The 23,264-nt window shown below is 37.6% G+C and overlaps 1 protein-coding gene across 2 annotated transcripts in view; it reads left to right on the forward strand.

The window, feature by feature from the left end:
• LOC114490703 (histone-arginine methyltransferase CARM1-like) overlaps nucleotides 1-23,264 on the forward strand; it is a 230,287-nt gene that overhangs the window by 58,257 nt on the left and 148,766 nt on the right. For both annotated transcript variants that reach the window (XM_036021699.1, XM_036021697.1), the window contains one exon: nucleotides 14,874-14,999. In XM_036021699.1, the coding sequence (XP_035877592.1) occupies nucleotides 14,874-14,999 (126 nt within the window). The remainder of the gene's footprint in view (nucleotides 1-14,873; nucleotides 15,000-23,264) is intronic.

Consider the following 23,264-nt stretch of genomic DNA (forward strand, 5'->3'; position numbering starts at 1 on the left):
TTTATACTTCTTAAAAAATTAATACTGCTAAGTAAAACTGGAAATGTCTCCTAAAATCATTGATTATGATGAAAACTGGAGTAACAGCTGAAGTCACTCAATAACTGATTAGATTTTTGTCTCATTTTTACCTTCACAATATTGTAATCTATAAGAAATATGTATTTGTGGTATCACTGAACATAGCATGCAAATATCTTCAACTTGACTATACAATGTGCAATATTTTCCAAAGATTTTTCTTTTTTTTCCTTTTACTAACATTTGAAATTGTCAGTATTTTAAGTTTAGGCCAATCTGGTAGATGAATATGAAATGGAATCTCATTTTACTTTTAATTATATTTTCCTAACTAAGGTTGAGCTTTAAAAAATGTTTATTGGTCATTCCTCTTGTGTAAAATGCCAATTAAAGTTCTGTTTTGATTTTTTAAAAAAGAAATATGTGTTTGGTCTTTCAGAAGACCAACATTTCGTTCCCTCAAATATTTGGCCTTTATCCACAGTGTCTGGCTGACAGCTCCCCAAATTCTTAGAATTCCCTAAATATTGAGAGTGAAAGTATCTTTCATAATATTAATAAAGTGACTTTGGAATGCACTAAGGATAGAGGCTGTTTGCCACCCAGAGGGATTGGAACTTTCAGTCTCACCCCTTAACCTCTGGGGAGGGGGGAGGGGCTGAGGCTGAATTAATCACCAGTGGCCAAAGATAATTAATCATGCCTATGTAATGAATCCTCCATAAAACCCCCCAAAGACAGGGTTTGGGGAACTTCTGGGTGGGTGAACACATGAAGGTGTTGGGAGAGTGGTGTGCCTGGAGAGGGTGTGGAAGCTTCTTGCCACTTTTCCATGCCTGCCCTTGTATCTCTCCCATCAGCTGTCCCTGAGTTAGATCCTTTTACAGTGAACTAGCAATCTAGGAAGAAAAATGCTTCTCTGAGTTCTGTGAGCTGCTCTAGTAAATTAATGAAACCCAAGGCAAAGGTTGTGGGAACCTCTGATCTGTAGCCAGAAGGACAACCTGGACTTGTTTCTGGCATCTGAAGTGGAGGCTGGGGGCAGGCTTGTCGGACTGAACCCAGACCTGTGGGATCTGATGCTGTCTCTGGATAAATGGTGGCACAACTGAGCTGAACTCACGAACAACCTACTGATATGTAGAGAATTGCTTGCAGGTATGGAGACCTCCCCCCACCACACACATTAGAACTGGCACCAGGAATTTATTTTAACCTCTATGGGCACAAAATAACAAATATATTAAAGTATCTATTTCTCAAGGATAACTGAAGCAATTATTAAATTAAGCTTAATTTGGTAGTGTTAGAAAATTCCTTTGAAATGGGACAGATTTAGTCAATAGCCTAATGGTTCTAATAGTATTCTGAGGTCTTGTGTTCAGATTTAGGTATTTAAAAAATTTTTTATTGTTATTCAAGTACAGTTGTCTCCATTTTCCCCCCTCCATCCACCCCCACCCACCCATCCCCACCTCCCACCCTCGATCCTACCCCCTTTGACTTTGCCCATTCGTCCTTTATTCAGGTACCTTGACCATCCTTCCCCTATTTCCCCCCTTTACCCCTCTCTCCCCTCCTCTCTTTTTCAACTAGCAAAGGTGCTGAAAATAGAGGCACATGTACAAAAGGGGACGACTGAACAGAAAGAAATAGGAGAAGGAAATGTGTGCTGTGACACAAAAAATAGGATGGACATCCCCGCTTTTGGATGGTTAGAGCGGTCCTTCTCAAACTTTGTGTGAGTCGTCTGGGATCTTGATCAGGCATAGGAGTACGCACACTCCGATTCAGCGTCGGGTAGGCCTGGATCAACATTGCTGACAAGGCTCAGGAGCACCAAGGCTGCCAGCCCACGAGGCACACACACTGAATAATTTAGAGGAATTTGACTTTGAATTCTTTTCAGGCTCTACAATTCTAGGCTTAACTAAGTACGGGATTCCTCATTTACTTGGTAAAGAGACACTTTGGGCTTTCTTTTTTCAAGTATATTTCTATTTCACTATGCGAATTATCCACACTAACAATCAGAATCTTGACCTCAAGTAAATTAGTTACCCCTGAAGGTAGTAAGGATGGTGATAGCGTGTTCTCAGATTTCTGCAGGCCGAAATAGTAGAACTAGAACATAGCCGGCAGGACTTTGCTGATGCTGGACAATGAGAACATTAATTACTACAGGGCATGGAGGAGAGACTTGCGTGAGCTCTTCCACTGGGTACAGACACCAGTCACCGTGGAGTCTCTGCAGTACCCCGTCCAAACCACACAAGAGCTGCTTCTGATTTGCAGAGAGTTTCTGATTTGCCTGACCGTCCTTTGGTCTGTTCTAGGCACAGAGCCTATGTAAGTGTGAATGCGTCTGTGTAAATTGGCAGATTATCTAAGGTTTTTGAATGTGTTTTAAGGCAAATACAACCAGCTCTGAAGAAAATTCCAACTTCCAATTTCTGCTTGCAAGGAGGTTAATGGAAGATGTTAAAGTCTAATCCCAGATCTACTTACTAACTAACTGTATGGTCTTGAGCAAATCAGTTTTCAGCCTGGGCTTCAGGTACCCTTTTATGAAATGAGTGAGCTGGGCAAGACACCCTCTAGTGTCTTTCAGGTCAACGATGTCATCAAGAGCTTGGTATAAAACATAAACTTGGGCTTTGAACCTTTTATTTTCATGAGGAATTTAGGCCCAGAGGGTCAGCTTTCTAAATAAAAAATACTTGCTTTATTGCTGATTTTGAAAAGTGTTTATAACAGGGCCAACCTCCTTCCTATTGGAAGTTGTCAGTGCAGTAACCATTCCTATCCGGTTGATTTGCTTTTATACTTCTGGCTGCTTCAGTGGTTTTCTCTTTGATTTGGTATACTGAAGTTTCACCACACTATATCTCAATGTAAAATTTATTTTTCTTTATCCTGATGGTAACTTGTGCTTCTAGTATACGAGGATTCTTATTTTATGTAAGCTTTAGCACATTCTTATCCACTGTATTTTCAAGTATTATTCATCCCCTAGTCTCTCTCTTCTCATAGAACTCTTACTAGATGTATATTAGTTCTTCTTGTTATATTCTCTGTCTCATAACTGATTTCATGTTTTCTGCCTCTGTGTCTTTTCCTGGGGGACTTTATAAGATTGCCTGTGGTGTAGTTTCTTTTCATTTAATCTTTATTCAGCTGTTTTTAAACTCATCTATTATTTTAGTTTTTTTAATTTCTAAAATTTCTGTTGGGTTCTATTGCAAACCCACCCATGCTTTCTTCATCTTTATTGTTCTTTCCTTATCATGTCTACTTTCCCATGCACCTCTGTCATCATTTAAAAGACACATTACACCAGCAACAAATGATCTGAACAGGAAATAAATGATTCCATTTAAAAATGTTTAATTCGTACACATTTCTCTTTGGATGCACACTTAAACCTTCTCTATTCTAATATTTGAGAAATACTTTCCTATACTCTGGCTATTTTGAAAATTGCTATTTATTCTTTAAAAAGTTTTTATTTGGGTATGAAATGTTATGTAGAGATTGGTATTAGTTAGGATTCAATTCAGCTGCACACAACAGGAAACTCCCAAATGACCCTGTCTTTAAAAAATGGAAGTATACTTTGCCTTTGCATAAAAGACATCTAGCAGGTACCAGTCCAGAGTTGGCTCCAGGAAATTTTCAGGAACCCAGCTTCAGTTCAGCTCACTACTCTGTCACCTAACGTCACTCATATAAATTGTTACAAAATGGCCCAGGCATCACATCTGTAGAAAAAGGGTAGACTAAGTTCTCTTTTTTCAAGTTCTTCTTTTGTACCACTTGTTTAAAAAGCATCCTTTGCACATTGACTTGAAATGCTATCTTTGGCAAATACTAAATACTTAGATAACTTTATTTCTGAGTTTTTTCCTCCTGTAAATCCATCCATTTATTTAGTGTTATATCAGAACTACACAGCTTTCATTTTGAACCTTTAATTTCTGATAATACTGTATCTGACTATTTATTTACTACTATCCACCCCCACCATAAAAAAGGAAACTAATGGCTATTTTCATTCATTTACTTTTCTTAGAAAGAATTCAGAATCAAGGGTTAATTTCCACTCCACATATACATACACAACACTGAAAATCGTGGAATCACAGGCATCTTCTAGACTTTGCATTTATTTGTCTTTTATACACCCCAGCTTTTGTAGTTATGTTCATATGGTCTGGTCCTTCCCATTTCTTGCTAAATTTATTTCTAATGGTTCTATAATTTTGTTGCTATTTAAAATAGAATTATACATTTAACAATTGGGGACGAGGACTGCTACATAGAACAACTATTTGGTCATTTTATTTTGTAACCAGTTTCCTTTCTCAACTATCTAATTAGTGTAAGTTTTAAGTTGATTCTCTTGATTCTTTCAAATCCACGATCAAACCACCTCCTTTCTATTATTTATTTTCATGCTTGACTACATTGGCTAGAAATCTGAGAACAATGTCAATTAGTAGAGATTTGTGCAACCTCTTTGGTTGGTTTTATATGTAACTTTAAATTAATTTCAAACTGAAGTCCAATATTGACTTTTTGTTCAATGCAAATATTCCTTATTGTAATAAAGATTTACCCCAGATCACCAGAAGTATTTTAGTGAAAGCTTTTCTTTTTTCCCCCTGCTCTTTTTTCCTGCATTGATAAAATGTATTACATATTTTCCTTCAACATGTTAATACGATATAAATATTAATGACTAGAGGAGTTGCTGTGTGGGACCTAGAATCAGACTGCATGGATTCTAATCTTATTTCTACCTCATACGAGCTTTGTAACTGTGGTGCTTTTCTGCTTGCTATCTCAGTCACCCACCTGGAAAGTGCGGGTTAGAGTAATACCTCAGGGTTGTTGCAGAGATTGGCTCTTAATGCATATATAGTTCTCAGAACAGTGCCAAGTAAATGGTAAGTGTGAGCAACAGCATCATTATTTTTGTAGAGTTTGGGCTAACCTTATATTGTGATATTATGCTATTATTTTATTTATTATAATATGAATAAAATCATAGTTATAGAAAGAAGAAATAATATTCCTAAGGAGAGAAAGCGAGTAAATGTAACCAAGATTTCAACCTAGGTCACCTCCATCTTCCTTCCCTACTCATAATGGAATTCAATATTCATTTTGGAAGTGGCATTGCAAAGTTTATTATTATATTACATTGGCTTTGTGAATGATTTAGGTAGTGTTCCATCATTTCCTCTGTTCTTGACCAGTGTTCAGTAGCACAGAAACTACCTCTTCCTCAAATGTTTGATAAAATATTGCCTGGAGGCCATCTGAACTCCATAATTCTTTTGGAAGAAATTCTACAGTGCTTCAAAATTATCCTCAGAGCCAAGTCAAAGAGTCTTGATCTATACTTAGGGAATATTTAGTGCATATGTATTTTGTGAGTATATATTTAGTGAATATGTATTTAGAGAGATATATTTAGAGAATATGTATTGTGTGTAAGGAATTTAGTGAAGGTATGTGGTATGTGTCTGGGATTGTGCTGGAGAGTGTTGGGTAAAAAGATAGGAGTAAGGCACCTGAAGGAGTTTACAGGCTGGTTAAGAGGTAGATAGAGGTTCAAAAAGAGCAGGTAAACAATATATGACAAGAAATTAAGATAAAGAAAAATGTGAAAAATAAATAAAAACAAAACAGTAAACAAAATTGAAAAAAAAATTAAGGTAATGAAAGAAGGCTATGCTTAATCAATTCTTGGAAAGGGTAATTCTTGAGGGCCAGAGTGATCCCATACCCCTTACGGAGCAGGTGTGGTGTGAAGCAGGCTAAGTGTAGCCAGGATTAAGTAGTAAGAGAAAGGGAGATGTACACCTGATCACTTTGAAAGCAGAATTTCAGAGCTCATACATTGAGAAATTTTGAAATGCTTTTGTCCTTTTCTCCTTCCCTTTCACTTGTCCTAGAGAGCAGCATAATGCAGAGCAATGAGAATAGACTTTGGAGCGATCTGGGTGGAGGTGAACTTAAGCAAATCCCCCGGTGACTCTGAGCCTCAGCTTTCCTGTTGATAGAATGAGCATGAGGAACCCTACCTCATGTTATGGCAGTGTGGAAGAAATGAGATAAAATGTGAAAAAATGCTCAACACAGGTAGCTGGCTGCTCAGTTGCCCTATTTTTCTTTGTGTTACAGGCCACTACTGTCAGTCAAAAGGGCAATATGAATTGCAGCAAATGAAAACCTTTTAAAATCCCTACTCTAATCGCCCTATGCAGATAATGTATCAGTATTCATTACTCTACCTATAAACCATGTGGGACTACTTAGTCCTCATTTCCAGATTTACCATATTCATTCATGACGTGTTCATTCACTAGCCTTTTACATATGCTGTTCCTGTTGCTTGGAATGACCTCTTCCCCTTATTTCCTTTCCATGTGGAAAGCTCTTATTTTTCTTACAAGGCTGGAGTCCAGTGTAATGCCTCCTGTGAGGGATATCCCAGGCAGAATGAGTTGCTTGTTTCTCTGGGGTACCACTGCATTTCAACAGATCTCTTCCCTTTACACTGCAAGCTCTCTGAAGGCTGTGACTACAGTTTCTTTTTGCATCTTTTTCTGTTGCCAATCAACTGTGACTGGCTTATAGCAGATGCTCATAAATGTTAGCTGCATGTGCACATGTGAATGAATCCCCAAACTGAGGCTTGCAGACATCTGGCTCCAGCGTATCAGCTGCAGGGTAAAAACACAAATGAATCTCTAGAACAGCTCTTGACAGCCAAGTTGTTATTTTATACTCTTTCATTGGAAGCTCACGCTTTTTTTTTGTTGTTATAGCTGGTGAAACCACATCAGAACAATTATCTCCAACTGAGTGAATTCAAGAGGCTAGTTTATAATCTCTAGAAACCACAAGGAGAAAGCTGGTGATCTGAGAAAACTCTACCCAGAAGGAATGTAGACACCACAATATTTAGTTTCTCTAAAGAAACATTCACAATGAAATTAAGTTTAAATCTGAGAGGAGAAGCTTATTTAGGGAAAGTGTGAAGAATTTTACACTCTTATGGAGAAATAAGAAAGCAAACTTTTTCTTGACCTCATATCATAATTGGAAAAACATTTTATAAACCAGATCTAAACACCATTTGTCAGAGTTGAAAAAAAATCAGCTAAAAATACCAAGTGTTTGATTGTCACTTTGACATCCATAATGCTCTGAGATTTCATTCTTTGTTTTTTTAATATTTTATTTATTTATTTTTAGAGAGAGGGGAAGGAAAGGGGACAGAGAGAAGCATCAATGTGTGGTTGCCCCTCACCTACCCCCCACTGGTGACCTGGCCTACAACCCAGGCATGTGCCCTAACTGGGAATCGAACCAGTGACCATTTGATTCACAGGCCCGTGCTCAGTCCACTGAGCTACACCAGCCAGGTCATCATTCTCTTTGTTTTATGTGGTTTAGGAAGTGATCAAGAATTTAATAATGGCATTAACTCAGTTTAATTCACTAAGCATTATCAATCATAATCTAGGTGCTGAGTGCTGTGCTAGAAATAGTAGACATACATTTGGCAGCAAGAGTTGAGACTTAAAAAGAAAAAGATCTCCTTTTTTCCTTTTTCTAGAATTCCTAGTAACCATGGGTTCTCTATGCCCTGGTCACTCCTATCTTGAGAAATTCCCAGGGGAGCTGAAGCATTACTCAGACAAGCACTGCAAATAAATTTGAGAGAACAGTATGTTCCTAGAAAAGCTGTTAGGGAAGTGACATACTCTTTCATTAAAGGCAGAATGAAATGTTACTTCCTTCTGATTTGAGAATATTGGTCACAGAGGTGTTTAAAATTTCATTATGGAGTTGGTTTCAGTGTTTATTTGTTCTTCTTTCTGCTATGATCATGGGAGAACAGAAGGATGTGGAGTAAAAGAGAGAATGTTAAAATTTTTAAGCTGATTCAGAGGCTAGAAAGATGAGCAAAATTTGTCCTTTTCATTTTTAACAGTGAATATGACAAGTGGGCCTTATGTGTAAGTACTGGAATGATGCTGATGGTGGTTTCAGTCAGATGTACTACTCATGGTCCCTGCTGTGTATCCGGGCCTCCAGGGGAATCAAAGATAAGAAGGACACACTGCCCATGGACAGTCTGACACCTTCCCAAATGCATAAGAATGGGGCACCAATGAGAAGACAAGCTAAGTACTCTGAGGGAGGCACGAAGGCTGGGGGTTAGTGAAGTGAGGGAGACAACACAGGCCAGGTGTGGGGCAATCAGGAAGGGTGCCATTTGGAAGGCACATTAATAAATTAGGCAATTTTGGTGGCAGAAGGGGAGCTTTATCACTTCAGAAGTCCTGATCTTTTATTTCACATCTCTGCTGACACCATAATTCTGTCCTTTTTGGAGAGCAGCTGGTAGTCAGTTTGGCTGGGGTGTGGTGTATGTTTAGGGAGCTAGGGGTTAGCTGGGCAGAAGCAGGAATGGTGCCTGAGGGGTTCCCAGTTTCATGCAGGACAGTCTGTACTTTAATATTCAGGGGAGGAATCTTTAAAGGTTTGAGCAGAGCGTTGCAACCACTGCACATGCGCTTCATTAATTGAAATCTGGTGGCTTGGAATAGTGTGAGCTCATTTTCAATTGCAGGAGCAGATAGCAGTGGAGAGATTGTCACAGTTATCTAGTTAAGATGTAATGAAAGCATAGAATGAGCAAGATCAAGGGATTCAGGTGAAGAGTTCTTAGACTCGACAACAAAAAATGATTCATAAAAAGAAAAAGTGATAGATTGGATGTCATCAAAGTTTAAAACTTTTGCTCCATAAATTTCTTGTAAGAGAAAAAGAAAAACTACAGAATGGGAGAAAATATTTGCAAACCACGTATCTGACAAAAATACCAGTATCTACAATACATGAAGAACTCTCAAAGCACAATAGTAAAAAACAAGAATAGTCCAATTTGAAAATGAGTGAAACATATAACAGTCACTGAAGAGGATATACAGATGGTAAATAAGCACATAAAAAGATGTTCAGCATCATTAACCATCAGGGAAGTGCAAATTAAAGCCACAATGAGATATCACTACACAAGTATAAGAATGTATAAAGGACCTGGCTGGTGTAGCTCAGTGGATTGAGCGCGGGCTGTGAACCAAAGTGTAGCAAGTTCAATTCCCAGTCAGGGTGCATGCCTGGGTTGCAGGCCATGACCCCCAGCAACTGCACACTGATGTTTCTCTCCCTCTCTCTCTCTCCCTCTCTCTCTCTCTCTCTCTCTCTCTCCCCCTTCCCTCTCTAAAAATAAATTTAAAAATCTTTGAAAAAACAAAAGAATGCCTAAAGGAGAAAATGGTCACAACCCAAATGTTGTCAATGATGTGGGGGAAAAATGGCTTGTTTGTCCATTGCTGATGGAAATGTTAGATGGAACAGAATTGGGTAGTTTCTTATGAAACGATACAAGGTCTGTACAGAAAAAATCCAGCCATTGTGAATATAGTGAGAATTGTGTGCAACATTGATGTAACCTGATAGCCAAGGAGAGTGCACTGGAACGTGTATGTGTGAACAATGATGACTTCACTGTGCTAGTTAGTGGGGGCGGTAGATGCTGCTGAGTGAGCATGTGTACTGTATGGTCATTGCATTCAAAATTGATTGAGCAAATAGAGCAATAAATCTGCATCCAATTTTGTATTAAGCTTGAACATTCTTCTGTGGAAACTATGTGGATGATTCAGAAGGTCCCAGCTATGGGCAACTGGTGATTATCAGCTTGATTGATAATGCTATTACAGTTGTTCCAATTTTTCCCCTTTTGCCCCCTCCACCCAGCACCCTCCACTCCCTCAGCAATCCTCACACTATCGTTTATGTCCATGGGTCATGTGTATATGCTCTTTGGCTCCATTTCCTATACTGTACCTTACATCCCCATGGCTATTGGGTAACTACCTATTTGTACTTCTTAATCCCCTCATCTCTTTACCCATTCCCCCACACCCTTCTCCCACATAGCATCCATCAAAATGTTCTTCATATCCACAATTCTGTCTCTGTTCTTTTTGTTTGCTTTGTTTTTTAGATTCAATTGGTGATAGATATATATTTATTGCCATTTTATTGTTTTGATCTTTGTTTTCTTAAATAAGTCCCTTTAACATTTCATATAATAATGGTTTAGTTCTTTTTGTCTGGGAAGCTCTTTATGTGCCCTTCAATTCTAAATGAAGCTTTGCTGGGTAGAGCAATCTTGGATATAGGTCCCTGTTTTTCATGACTGAATATTTCTTGCCAACCCTTCAAACCTACAAAGTTTCTTTTGAGAAATCAGCTGACAGTCTTATGGAAACTACCCTGTAGGTAACTACCTTCTTTTCTCTTGCTGCTTTTAAGAGTATCTCTTTATATTTAACCTTTGCCATTTTAATTATGATGTATCTTGGTGTGGGCCTCTTTGTGTCCATCTTGTTTGAGACTCTGTGCTTCCTGGATGTACAGATCTATTTCCTTCTCCAAATCAGGGAAATTTTCTTTCATAATTTTTTCAAATAGATTTCCAATTCATTACTCTTTCTCTTCTCCTTCTGGTACCCCTCTGATGCAAATGTTGGAATGCTTAAAGTTGTCCCAGAGGCAGCTTACACTATCCTTGTTTTTTTATTCTTCTTATTTATTGTTGTTCTGATTAGTTGTTGTTTTGCTTCCTTGTGTTCCAAATCATTTATTTGATTCTTGGCTTCATTTACTCTACTGTTGTTTCCCTGTAAATTGTTCTTTATTTCAATTAGTGTATCCTTCGTTTCTGACTGGATCTTTTTTATGCTGTTGAAGTCCTTACTAAGTTCCTTGAGCATTTTTATAACCAGTGTTTTGAGCTATGCATCTGATAGGTTGCTTATCTCCATTACATTTAGTTCTTTTTTCTGGAGTTTTGATCTGTTCTTTCATTTGGGCCATGTTTCTTTGCTCATTTGGCTCATACAGCCTCCCTGTATTTGTTTCTATGTATTAGGTAGAGCTGCTATGACTCCCTGTTTTAGTAGCATGGTCTAATGTAGTAGGTGTCCTGTAGAGTCCAGTGCCACAGCCACCCCTATCATCCAAGCTTGGTACTCAAGGTGTGCCATTTGTATTTGCTGAGTACACCCTCCTCTTATAGTTGAGCTGTGGTTGCTGTTGGCAGGTCAATGGGAAGGATTTACCCAGGCCAGTCAGCTGCAAGGGTTGGCTGTAACCACTGACCACCAACCTCCACCTCTGTGGAGGACCAGCTATGCTGAGGCAGGGTGGTGGTGCTCTGACATGTTCTGTAGCTGTCCGCTGGGTACACTGGCCCTGGGGTTTCCTGGGTGGTGTAGGCAAAGTTCAACTCCCACCTGGGTTCTGCCTGGGGCCACCCTGTCTGAGCTATAGAGCAACCTGAGATGGTTGCTACTTATGCTGGGCTTAGAAATTCCCAGTCAAAGCCAACCTGTGAATCCAGGCTGGCTGCTGTTAATGCTGGACCTGGGGCCTCTTAGCAAGAGTAATGAGGGCTGGGGGCCCACTGTGACTGGCTGTCATTTGTTTCAGAGGATTTAGGAAGTTATGAAGCATCAGCCAAGAGCATTCATATGGAAAAGCCACTATTAACAGCTGTAAATTGGGTGGGATGGAGTTTCAGGAGATTCATGGTGGGGCAAACAGTGTGAGCCAGGTTGATGGAATCTCAGATATGTCACCTACCTGCTGGCTCTGTGGCTCTGTTGGGGGAGAGCTCAGAAAAGGGACAGTGGCCTCTACCAGCCTTTTGGTCTAGTAGAAAGCTGTCCCCCAGCTCTTGTCTTGATGCCAGACACGTTAGTTCCTCCCTGTATGTCACTGGTGCCCTTCAAGCTGCTACCCTGGTGCTGGAGCTTAGAGGGAGTAAGTCCTGAGTAAGTCCTTTGTGTGGGTTCTTTAAGAGCAGCTGCTTGGGACTCTTGAAGTTTCTTCTATCAACCCAATCCCCACTGGATTTTTGCAGCCAGAGGTTGTGGGGATGTATCTTCCTGGGACTGGAACCTTGGGCTGGGGGCCTAGTGTGGGGCTGGGACTCCTCGCTCCTGAGATATCCTTTCCAAATTTTTATCCACCACATGCAGATGCAGGACCAGCCCATTCCTCATCTCTACCCCTCCTACCAGTCTGGATGAATGTGGTTTCTTTAATTCCATAGTTGTCAGGCTTCTATGCAACTTGATTTCTGACAATTCTGAATAATGGTACTATAATGTAGTTCTAACTTTAATGTGGTTATTTGAGGAGGTGAGCCATGTTTATCTATGCTGCCATCTTGGTGTATATCTTTTTAAACAGCTTTCTACAAAGATAAACACAATATTAAATTGCTACAGTGATATTATACATGCTGTCCTGCAACCTGACCACAGAGATACCATGTTCAATTTAACCAGCCGTATAAGTGACAAACATTTTCTAGCTATAGTAAATACCTCTAAGATGCACGTCCTTGCGTATACATCCATTCACATTTTATCAATAAAGTACATCCTAAAACAATTTGTTATGAGTAGAATGTCCAGCAAAGAGTACATAGATTTAAAATTTTAAGCCATATGAACAGAATACATTCCAGGAATATACAAATTTACTTTCTCATTGATGACCACTCATTGTTTTCTTACAGCCTTTCCAATATTTGATATTGTCAACATATATTTTTTTAAATTTGCTGTTGGCATTTTCTAGTTGTCAGTTGCCTGATGACCCCTCTTAATAAGTTTTTAATAGAAGTGCTTATGCTTCTTATCTTTTAGAGCTAATTATATATTGGGGATATTAAGTTGTTATGTATGGTGAGAACTTTTTCCTAGCTTATCATTGCTTTTTAATTTTACTTCAAGTATGAAGTGTTTTTTTGCCATAGGTGTATTCTAATATTCGAAGTAGTTACCAGTGCTTTCTGGACATTATGGCATACTTAAAAAGATGTTCCCCACCATATTTAAACAGGATGGGGAGAGGGTAAACAAAAGAAGATGCAAGGGTAGGCATTTTGCATTTTATGAAAGTAGGAAAAAACAGCAATTCAATTTATACCCAAATTAAATCACAACCAAACAAACAATAACAAAAGAAAAAGTCTGAACCTACCTGGTTAAGGAGAATTGAGTCATAAATTTTGAAACTTTTTATCTATTCTGAGATGGGATACCATCAATACAGGGAGCTATGCTTTCACTGTTTCAAAAAATATTTGAGTACTAGGGATTGTGCTAGGTTTTGGCTCAGAGAAAAAAAGTTAATGAACCCCAAAATAAAGTAAAATTGCCCCTGCTCACAAAGAGCTCATAGACTATAATAGTCATGTTTGTACGAGGAACTTAGGAAGACTGGATCCTCCTTCCTTCTTCATCCTGTCTTATCCTACTTCAAAACTGTAAGAAAAACAATTGGTAAGTGCTAAAGATCCCGATTTCTTGAAAAAGTATTTCTTGTGATTTTAAGAAAACATACTGTTTAAGAGATCCCCAGCCTCCCTTCTTCTGCATCTGTATTCATGACCACCTCCCTGCAAGGAGACACCAATGCCTTTGAGGCACTGACTGGCTGCAATAACAACCTATAATCATGTTTTATGCCAGGAAAGTGTTTTCAAAACATCTGCACTATTTAACCAGCCAAGACATTTCGTGAAAAGTATCTGTGAACACCTCCATCAGGAGGTACTCATTCTTTTGAAGTAATGGTTAAAAATATTTGAAAATATTTGATCATCTTAACTCTGTGTGTGTGTTTTGAATGAATGTGCACAACTGTGCATATGCTTACATGTAACACTGGAACTTTACATACAGTTATGTTTTTAATTATAATTTAATCCATTTACTGCCACTGATTTTGTAAGGAAGAATGGAAGACAAAGGTAGGAGCTAAGATCTGCTTTTTAATGAGAAATAATAATTTACTTCTCTCATTAAGGCTCTTATTTTAATAAGATTTTTAAATTATAAATTTTATTTTTGAGTTTTAACAAAAAGCCTATGAAATTAACATCAATATTTTCATTTTATATAATGAACAAAATGTGACTCTGTGATTAGGTGATTAAAGATCCTCAGTTAGTAAATACCAAAGATGAAAAGATTAAAGCAAAACTCAATGTCGTTGCTTTTTGCACCACACTGCAGCAACCCCAGTGCTAACAGCGTTCATGAGTTAGTACCCAATTATCTATGGATCAATCTAATGAGACCATGGCAAATCACCATGGGCCCTTCTTGCAGACTCTAAGCTCCCTTTTTTATCACACTTGCCTCAGCACATGTGTAGGAGCAACATGGGGTTTGGAGTCAAATTCAACCCTGGGTTTGAATTCCAGCTTGGCCCTGTATTAGCTGTGCGTATTTGGACCTACCTCCGCCTTGTCTTCACCTAGGAACATTGGCAGTGATAATGCTTAGAACTGAAATTTTAATGATATCTCTGGCACATAGTAAATGCGCAAGAATCACCCACAATGGCATTACCTGGACTCTCCTAGGATGGCATCAAGAGATACAAAATGATTTGGGGAATGTAGGGTTATGGGTAATGGAGGCCTGGATAAAATGGCCAATAAGTGCCCATTCTGAGAGGTGTTAACCCACCTGCAAAGAATTGGTATTCAGCTATAGTTAGATTCATCTCTTTTTATCTCTGATCCTCATATTCCCGTATGTCCCAGGAGGGATTGTATTAAGAAAGAAAAAATTGGGGGCCTGAGAACATGAGAGAAATGTAGCAATGGCATTGATGAACCTTTTTGCAATGCTCAAAATGGATTTTCCTAATTCTTTTTTTCCCACCTTTTATAGCTGATGGCGTCTGTGTCTTTAAATGCTTACTCAACAGAGACACTGAATGCTGCCGTGTGGGGAAGGAGTCCATCTTGATTGCTCTGGGGTACAACAGCGCTCTGCTAAAGTTTGAGTCTCATGCTGGTAAGTTTTGTCATGACCCCGTCTTCTCTGAAAATGAATCTCCTGATTCATTGACTTCTCACTGTTACTGATTGGTTGGCTTTCAGCCGCATGTTTCCTGATATGAATTGTCATGATTGAAATGATGATTTAAAACTGATTCTGGTGCTTACCTGATATCGAGGCTAGAGAACACTCAGCCTTTTCCTAGACTATGAGAAAACATCCTTATCCTTAGCCCCCTTTTAGTTCACCATCCAGAGACGCAGGAGAGGCCACCAAGGATTGTCCAGCTCTTCAGCACTGTTGTCGACTCCCCTCAGAGATGAAGTTGTTTGCAGAAATGTGAATTTTAGTTTCAGTGTCAATCAGAGTGACTTTTTCTTGTCTTTGGGTCTTTGAATCACTGGTTGAACGTTTTTATATTCTGGACAACAAGTGCCAAGCAGTAGGGAGGTAAACTAAAGTGTAACTAGAACCATTGTAAGAAAGGACTATAAGGCACTCTGGAAGGTTTCCAGCCTGATAACAATAATTAGGACTAACAGTGCCATGGGTCTGCCTTCGATGCTCAGTGGTCATTTCTTGAACTTATACGCAAATTGTTCCATCTTATGGTGTTAATGCAGTCAATGAAAAGTATTAGCAATGGCACCTATTCTCTTCGGGGTAGTTAGGATGTCCAAAATGGTTTCATTATGGTAACTCCTTGAGGTAAAAGAAGTTAGCCTGGTTTTTTGTTTCTACACTGACTCAGAGTCAGCCAGAATGTGGAAGTTGTTTTATGATATACCTATTCATCTATTCATCTATCAATCCATCTTATTTTTATGGTGCATTTCAGAGTAAATTATAATATCCAGCACATTTAATCCCTTATATAATACATTAACCTGCATATTATTAAATAGACCTTACATTATTTTTACGCTTCTCAGTTTTTCTACTGTGGTTAAATTTACATGCATTAAACTACACAAATCTTAGAGAATGCCAGCATTCCTACAAGTTACCTTATGTCCTTTCCCAGTTACTACTTATTCTCATCCTTCTAGAGATAAGCACTGTTTTCATTTTTTTCCCTTTTGTGAATTAACTTTGTATGTCCTAGAACTTTCTATAAATGAAATCATTCAGTGTATACTCTAATCCATGTTGTTGCAGGTAGCAGTAGTTCTTCTTTATTGCTAAGCAGTAGTCACAGTTTGTCCATTCTCATTTTGATAGACATTGAAACTCTTTCCACATTTGGGCTTTGAGCAATGAAGCTGCTATAAGTATTCTCATACCAATCTTTTTTCCCCAAAGTGATTGTACCATTTTACACTCCCATCACTAATGGACAAGAGTTCTGGTTGTACCACATCTTTGCCAACATTTGGTCTTTCAGTCTTCAGTTTCTACCACACTGATGGTTTCATCCTATCTCATAGTGTTTTTAATTTAAATTTTGCTGGTGACTAATGATGTTAAGCACTTTTTCATGTGCTTATGAATTAAAATTGGTTGGCTGTTACTAACTGGTTGCTTATCTATGGAGTTGTTAATTTCTATGTATGATAGCAGTTGTGTATCAGATAAATAATTTATGGATGTTACTGTCTAGTTTGTAGCTTTCTTATTTATTTCCATAATGATATCTTATGTTAAGCAGTTTTAAAATTGGATGAAGTCCAGTTTACCATTTTTCCTTTTTGTTTATTGCATTCTCTGTCCTGAGAGCACTTTGCCTGTCCTCAAATAGCAAATTATTTTTTCCTATATTTCCTTCTAGAAGTTTTATAGCTTTATATTTTTGGAATATAATCCATCTTATTTTTATGTGGTATGAGGTATGGGGCTAGAGGTTATTTGTAGACCACGTGAATAGACAGTTATTCTAGCAGTGTTTGTTGAAAAGACTTTTGCAAGTCAAAGGACTGTCTACAGACTTAGTCTATGTTGGAGTTCTCTACTCTGTTCATTGATTACCCTTGTGCTAATCACATGGTCTGAATTACCTTTAAAGTAATCATTGAGTCTGGTAGTTTGCTTTCCAACTTTGTTCTTCTTTGTCAAGATTGTTCTGGATATTTTTTTATACTTTGCATTCCCATATAACTTTTAAAATTAAGTTGTTACTTTCTACAAAAGTGCTTCATCTACTTATGCTTGATATTGATCAGCTTGGTGAGAATTGTCATTGTAACAATATTAAGACTTTCAGTCATTGGTGAGCTGAAGACAGTGCATACTAAATTACAGATGCCCTTATTAAAGTTTCAGAAATTTGGTAGTTTGAAATTAGTGAGCTTGAGAGAATTTACACCGCAGAATTTGCAAACTTCATAAACAGGGATCTCTCTTGTTTTGTGGGGGCAACCAATTGTTAAATTTTTGCCAACATCCCATTGCTTCTAGTTAAGGAATAGAATATTTCTCTTCATTTATTTAGGTCTTTGATTTTTCCACAGAAATGTTTTATAGTATTCAGTGTGGGAGTCATACACAATTTTTGACACATTTATCCCTCAATGTTTTGTTTTTGAACCTATTATAAATAAAATTTTGGAAACACACAATTGCCTGCCACAAGTATATAATAAATTAATTTTCAATATTAATCTTGAATACTATAATCCTTTAAATTCACTCACTAGTTCAGTAGTTATAGTTTAGATTCCTCAGCATTTTCTACACTTTTAAAAAGGTGTCACCTACAAACAGAGACAGCTTTAATTCTTATCTTGATATGCCTTTTATGTTTTTTCTTGACTTTTTGAAATTCTTATGACCTCTAGTACAGTGTTGACTAGACCTGAGAGAGCAGTTGTCCTTGACATTCTCCTCACTGTAGGGGGAAGGTCACCAGTAAGTGTGATGCTCGTTGTATGTCAAGTTTACCTCTTAGGTTGCTGGATGTGTTTTATCATAATTGGGCATTAAATTTTCTGATTTTTCTGGCTTTATTGAAATCACATTCTATGAATTTGGTGAAATGCTTATTATAAAATAGTTTGTGGTAGAACTGGTATTATTTCTCCACTAAATGTTTGATGGAATTCACCCATGAATCAATAAGGCTTGAAGTTTTATCAATGGGAATAATAAAACAGATATAGAAATCTTCAGATTTTCTTTCTTGTGTCAATCTTATATTTTATATTCTTTCACAGAATTTTTTCATTTCATCTAAGATGTCAGATTTAGTGGCATATTTTCATAATTTGCATGTTTCTTTTAATTTTGCAATTCTGTAATAATATCTCCTGTTTCTTTTTTAATATTGTTTTTGATGTTTTCTCTTTTCTTTCTTGATCATCCTAGTCAGAGGTGTATCAATTTCATCAGTGTTTTCAACTTTTGGTTGCACTATTTTCTCTATTGTCTACCTATTTTCCATTTCACTGATTTCTTTAAGAAATGGAAAATTGGGGGGGACTATGTAATGGGACATAACTAAGCTAAGAGCAAAATGCTATTTTTACTTTTTATTATAATCATTTAATCTATTGCCTCATCTAACACACCATGCACTTGAGGAAAAATTTAATTGGATCGTATTACTGATGAGAAAACAGATTTCAAGAAAATCAGTTACTTTTTCAAGGTACTGTGACTGATATTAACTGATGAAGGATTGACGTCCACAGCTAACTGGCTCTGCCCATACCACCACACATCCTCCTGGGTAAGACACGCTCAGTTTTAAGAAAGAAATAGCCAGTGAAAGAACAAGGAGTGGCTGTGCAGGATATAGATGAATAGAAAACCTTCCTCCTAATGTGTTCACATGTGGAACACTTAGTGTTCGAGGAAGTCACAACGATTAAATAGAATGTGTATTCCACAGTGTCCATGTTTCAGGCCTAGGGCACTGTTCAGAGTTGGTAGCTAGAGACTAAACAAATCTGAGAATTTTACTTTTTAGGGACTTTCAAATTGGACTGCCTTCTTTTTCTGAACAAAAACCTTTCTTTGAGTCTTAAATTACAGTGTAGTAGATGATGTGCATAGATAATAGGATATGTTTCACTCCCTATCACAATCAGTGGCCTCAACACTCACTGCTTGTACTGCTTCCAGCCCCTACTTGAGAGAATCTTAAATAGCCTGGATAGTCATGAGGCCCAGAACCAACATGACTCTCTCAGTGTTGGGGTCAATGACAGGAGTCTATTGATCCGGCACAAAGGCCCTCCCTGTAAGTAATATCTGATGCCTTCTCTGACAAGGAGAGTGGACTGACCCTTTTCATTACATTCCTTGATGCAGAGATGTTGCCCTCAATAATGAAATGTGGATTCAAATGACTGAGGTTCTACTTAGTTGTTTATACCAATCAAAAAAGCAAGAAGGAAAATTTCTAAGCAGGGAGCTCATAGGTAGACTAACTCTGATATAATTCTTTAATGGTTCAGTGTGTAACCTGTGTTTCATGCATATACACAAACACTTTGGCCCATGTTGCTTTAGAACCCTGGCTATAATTGATTAGTTTCATTTGTTCTGTAGGAAGAAAAAATAATACCAAGAATTTCAGTCTTAAGAATTTTCCCAAGAGTGCCTTAAAACTCCTTCCTATTCTGGGGTTCATGTGTCTCTTGGTTTCTACTAAGAGTAAATCCCAGCCCCAAATGGATTAGAAGTACAGATTTTTGCAAATTAATGGTCCTCCTTAGTTTACTTTAATAATAGTTTTCAAAATCAATGAATACCCCTGGGGAATTGGGGTAGTCTGATTGCCTGTCTGACTTGACTGTCCCCGGACACTGAACAAGCCAAGCAGCTGGTCCCTCATTCTGGATCTGTCAAGGAAGCTTGGGATGCAAAGGACCGGAGTCCACAGCTGCAAGCAAGTAGTGTGGCAAGTGAGGAGCAAGGTGGCTGTGACTCAGTGGGTCCCAGATGGCCCAGTTCCCAGGTGGCAATGAGATCTTAATTGTCATTTGTCAGCCTGGGTGTTGACAGAAAGCTGTCTAGTGGTGTCACTGTCCCTCAGACACGATTGTTAAATTTTTGAGATGTGCTCTGCTTGGATAAGAGGATGTGGCATTTGAAATGTGAGGCTGCTATTTTATATTTAGAAGTGAACAGCTGCCAATTATCTGTAACTTGGGAAAGAAAGAAAACCCAACTTTATTGGGAAGTTGACCTGTAGTGATAATTAGGCATCACTAGGAAAGGAATGATCAAATATCCAAATATACCTATGAGGAATATTTCTTTCCTACTTTCCTTTTTCAGAATTGTGACTCAGTGCTTTCCAAGCCTGATTTGGTTACCAGTCAAATAATCTCCAGTAATCTCGAAGACCACTGTGAAATCCAGTACATTAAAATTCATTGTATTTTAGAAGCAGTGGAGATATTTCATAATGACAGGTGTCAACAGAGAAAAAAGTTTTAATTAAATGAACTTCATATCTATGACATACTGACTATGAATGTACTAGATATGTGCAAGGTTTACTTCCTGTTCATTCATTCTTCCAATATTTATTGGGAGTCTATTATGTGCCATGCACTTATTTATGTGATGAACATATAGTACTGAATAAATAGAAGCCTTTACAAATATGTAGTAAACACTTTAACAGGACACAGAAAATTAATAAATGAGCATATATAGTGAGTTGTGTGTGGTAAGTGCTAAAAAGAAAAATACACCAGGGAAAGAGGCAGAGAATGACTGGGGGTTGTGTGTATACTCTTTGTAGGTACTTTCTGAGGGAAAGCCTCACTGATTCAACATTTGACTGTAAAACAGAAGTGGAGAAGGGAAAGAGCGTGTGTGTCAAGGCTAGGGTGGTCCAGACAGTGGAACAGAACCACAAAGGCCCTAAGGCAGGATGCATTTGAAGAATGGCACTAAGAACAGAGGGCCTGGGTGAAGTGAATTCAGGAGAAGGATAATGACGAGACCAGGGAACTGGAGGGCCCCATCTGGCGAGACCACGGCTGACATCTTGCTTTGTTCTGAGGGAGCCTGAAAGCATCAAGCAGAGGCCTAGCATTGTCTGAGCATAATTGAATTTTTATATCTTTTTAAAGGTATGTATTTGTACCTTCTTTAGTAATTCTCACGGCAGCCCTGTGAGTTTGGTGTATCATTACTGTTTATTCCTATTTTTAAGCAAAGACACTAAGGCTCATAGATTTGAAGGAAATTGCCTCAGTGACAAAAATGTAAGGCCCATGTTCTTTCAACAGCTTCCAAACTGCCCCTTCCCTCTTCATTGGTTGACATAGAAGCTAGAAAACTCAACTCATGTCATTAATTGAGATGATAGCACAGCCATGGAAAGCCAACTTTTATCAACATTTCACTAATGGAGAAAAAGACATAAAGATACTGGTGGACCATCTTCTGGGAGTTTATGAAGCATGGGAAAAATTTTTATTCTTTTTTATTTTGAAAAACATTTCCAACTTAGAAGTTTCATCAACATAACTGAGAATTTCTGGATACCTTTTAAACAGATTCATTAATGTACAATATTTAGTCCCATCCACTGTGTCTATCTGTACATGTGTGTACATATGTAAACACACTTTCATTTTATTTCTGAAACCATCTGGGAATAATCTGCATATATCATACTCCTTTACTCCTTAGTACATCACAGGTATAGGCTATAAACAAGAATATTATCTTTCATAATTGTAGTAAATTGACCAAATTCAGGAATTTAACGTCTGTGCAATATTTCCATTTTCCCAGTAATGTCTCTTGTAGCATCTTTCTTCTCTCTTGTACTGCATCTGCTCTACATGCCACGTGTTTTTGTCATGTCTTTTAGACTCCTTTAATTTGTAAGAGTTCCTCACCCCTTTTCTTCCTTTGATGACATGGAGGTATTTGAAGGACAGGGATCAGCTATTTTATAGAATATCCCCCAACTGGGGTTTTTCTAATGTTTCCTTACAAAAAGATTCAGGTTCTGCATCCCCAGTCAGAAAACCACCTGCCTGGTGTTGTGTCCTTCTCAGGATATCACCTCAGAAAGCAAAGAGGTCTCTCTACCCCTTGTCGGTAGTATAAATTTTGAACACCAGGCCAAAATATTTTCTATTTTTTCTACTGTGAAGTTACTGTGCTTTCTGTGTTACATATAGATATAAGGAATCTGGCTGAAGGCACTTCAGTATCATGCACATATCCCATTTTTTAATCACACAGCCCAAATTTAGTATATATTTGCTACCCATTGCTTTGGATATGAAGTTGATTTTTTTAATCCTGCAATCTTACTAAGTCACTTAGTTTGTGTAGGTTTCTTTTATAGATTCCTAGGATTTTCTACATAGATGCCCATATCCTCTGTGATATGAGATAGTTTTACTTTTTCCTTTATTACCTGTTTTTGTTTCCTGCTTATTGCACTGGCTGGGCCCTTTAGTACAATGGTGTAGAGAAGTGAGAGTGGGAATCCTTACCTCCTCATGATCCCAGGAAAAGCGTTCAATTTTCACCATTAGTTGTAGGTATTTTTATTGATGTTCTTTATCAGGTTGAGGAAAGTCCATTATATTCCTAATTTGCTAATAGTTTCTACCTTAAATTATGTTTCAATCCAAGGTACAAATTATATATGAATCATTGAAAATGATTGTCACTTTTATTTTTAGCCTGTTAATATGATAAATTAAACTGATTCATTTTTGAATGTCAAAACAACCTTGAATTTCCAAGTTAAACCTTTTTTGTTGATGTATGACCCTTTTCGTATAGTGCTAAATTAGATTTGCTAGAATTTTATAAAGAATTTTGTGTCTCTGTTTCTTAGAGATTGCTTTATAGTTTTCTTAATACCTTTGTCTGATTTGGGCATCAGAATAATACTGGTCTTATAAAATCAGAGCATGTTCCCTAATCATTTGTTTTTGTGAATTTGTCATATAGAATTTGGCATCATTTCTTCTTTAAACATTTGTTAAAATTAAAAATCAAATGCAAATAGATCTTGAGTACTTTTGTGGGAAGATTTTAAGTACAAAGTCAATTTATTTAATACATGTCAATCTATTTAATGTATCTTCTGTTTATTGAATGAGCTTTAATTGTTTGCCTTTATGGAATTTATGGTCCATTCATCTAGGCTGACAAACTCGTTGCTATTAAGTCATTCATAGTGTTCCATCGTATCAGTATGATCTGTAATACGTTTTTTTCTCTTATTTCTTATATTGATAATATGTTTTTTATTAATCTACCTAAAGGCTTATCAACTTTATTGATCCTCTCAATGAGACAGCTTTTCGGTTCATTCATTTTTCTCTATTTTGTCCATTTTCTATCTTACTG

The sequence above is a fragment of the Phyllostomus discolor genome, chromosome 3, assembly GCF_004126475.2.
Source record: "Phyllostomus discolor isolate MPI-MPIP mPhyDis1 chromosome 3, mPhyDis1.pri.v3, whole genome shotgun sequence".
NCBI lineage: Eukaryota > Metazoa > Chordata > Mammalia > Chiroptera > Phyllostomidae > Phyllostomus > Phyllostomus discolor.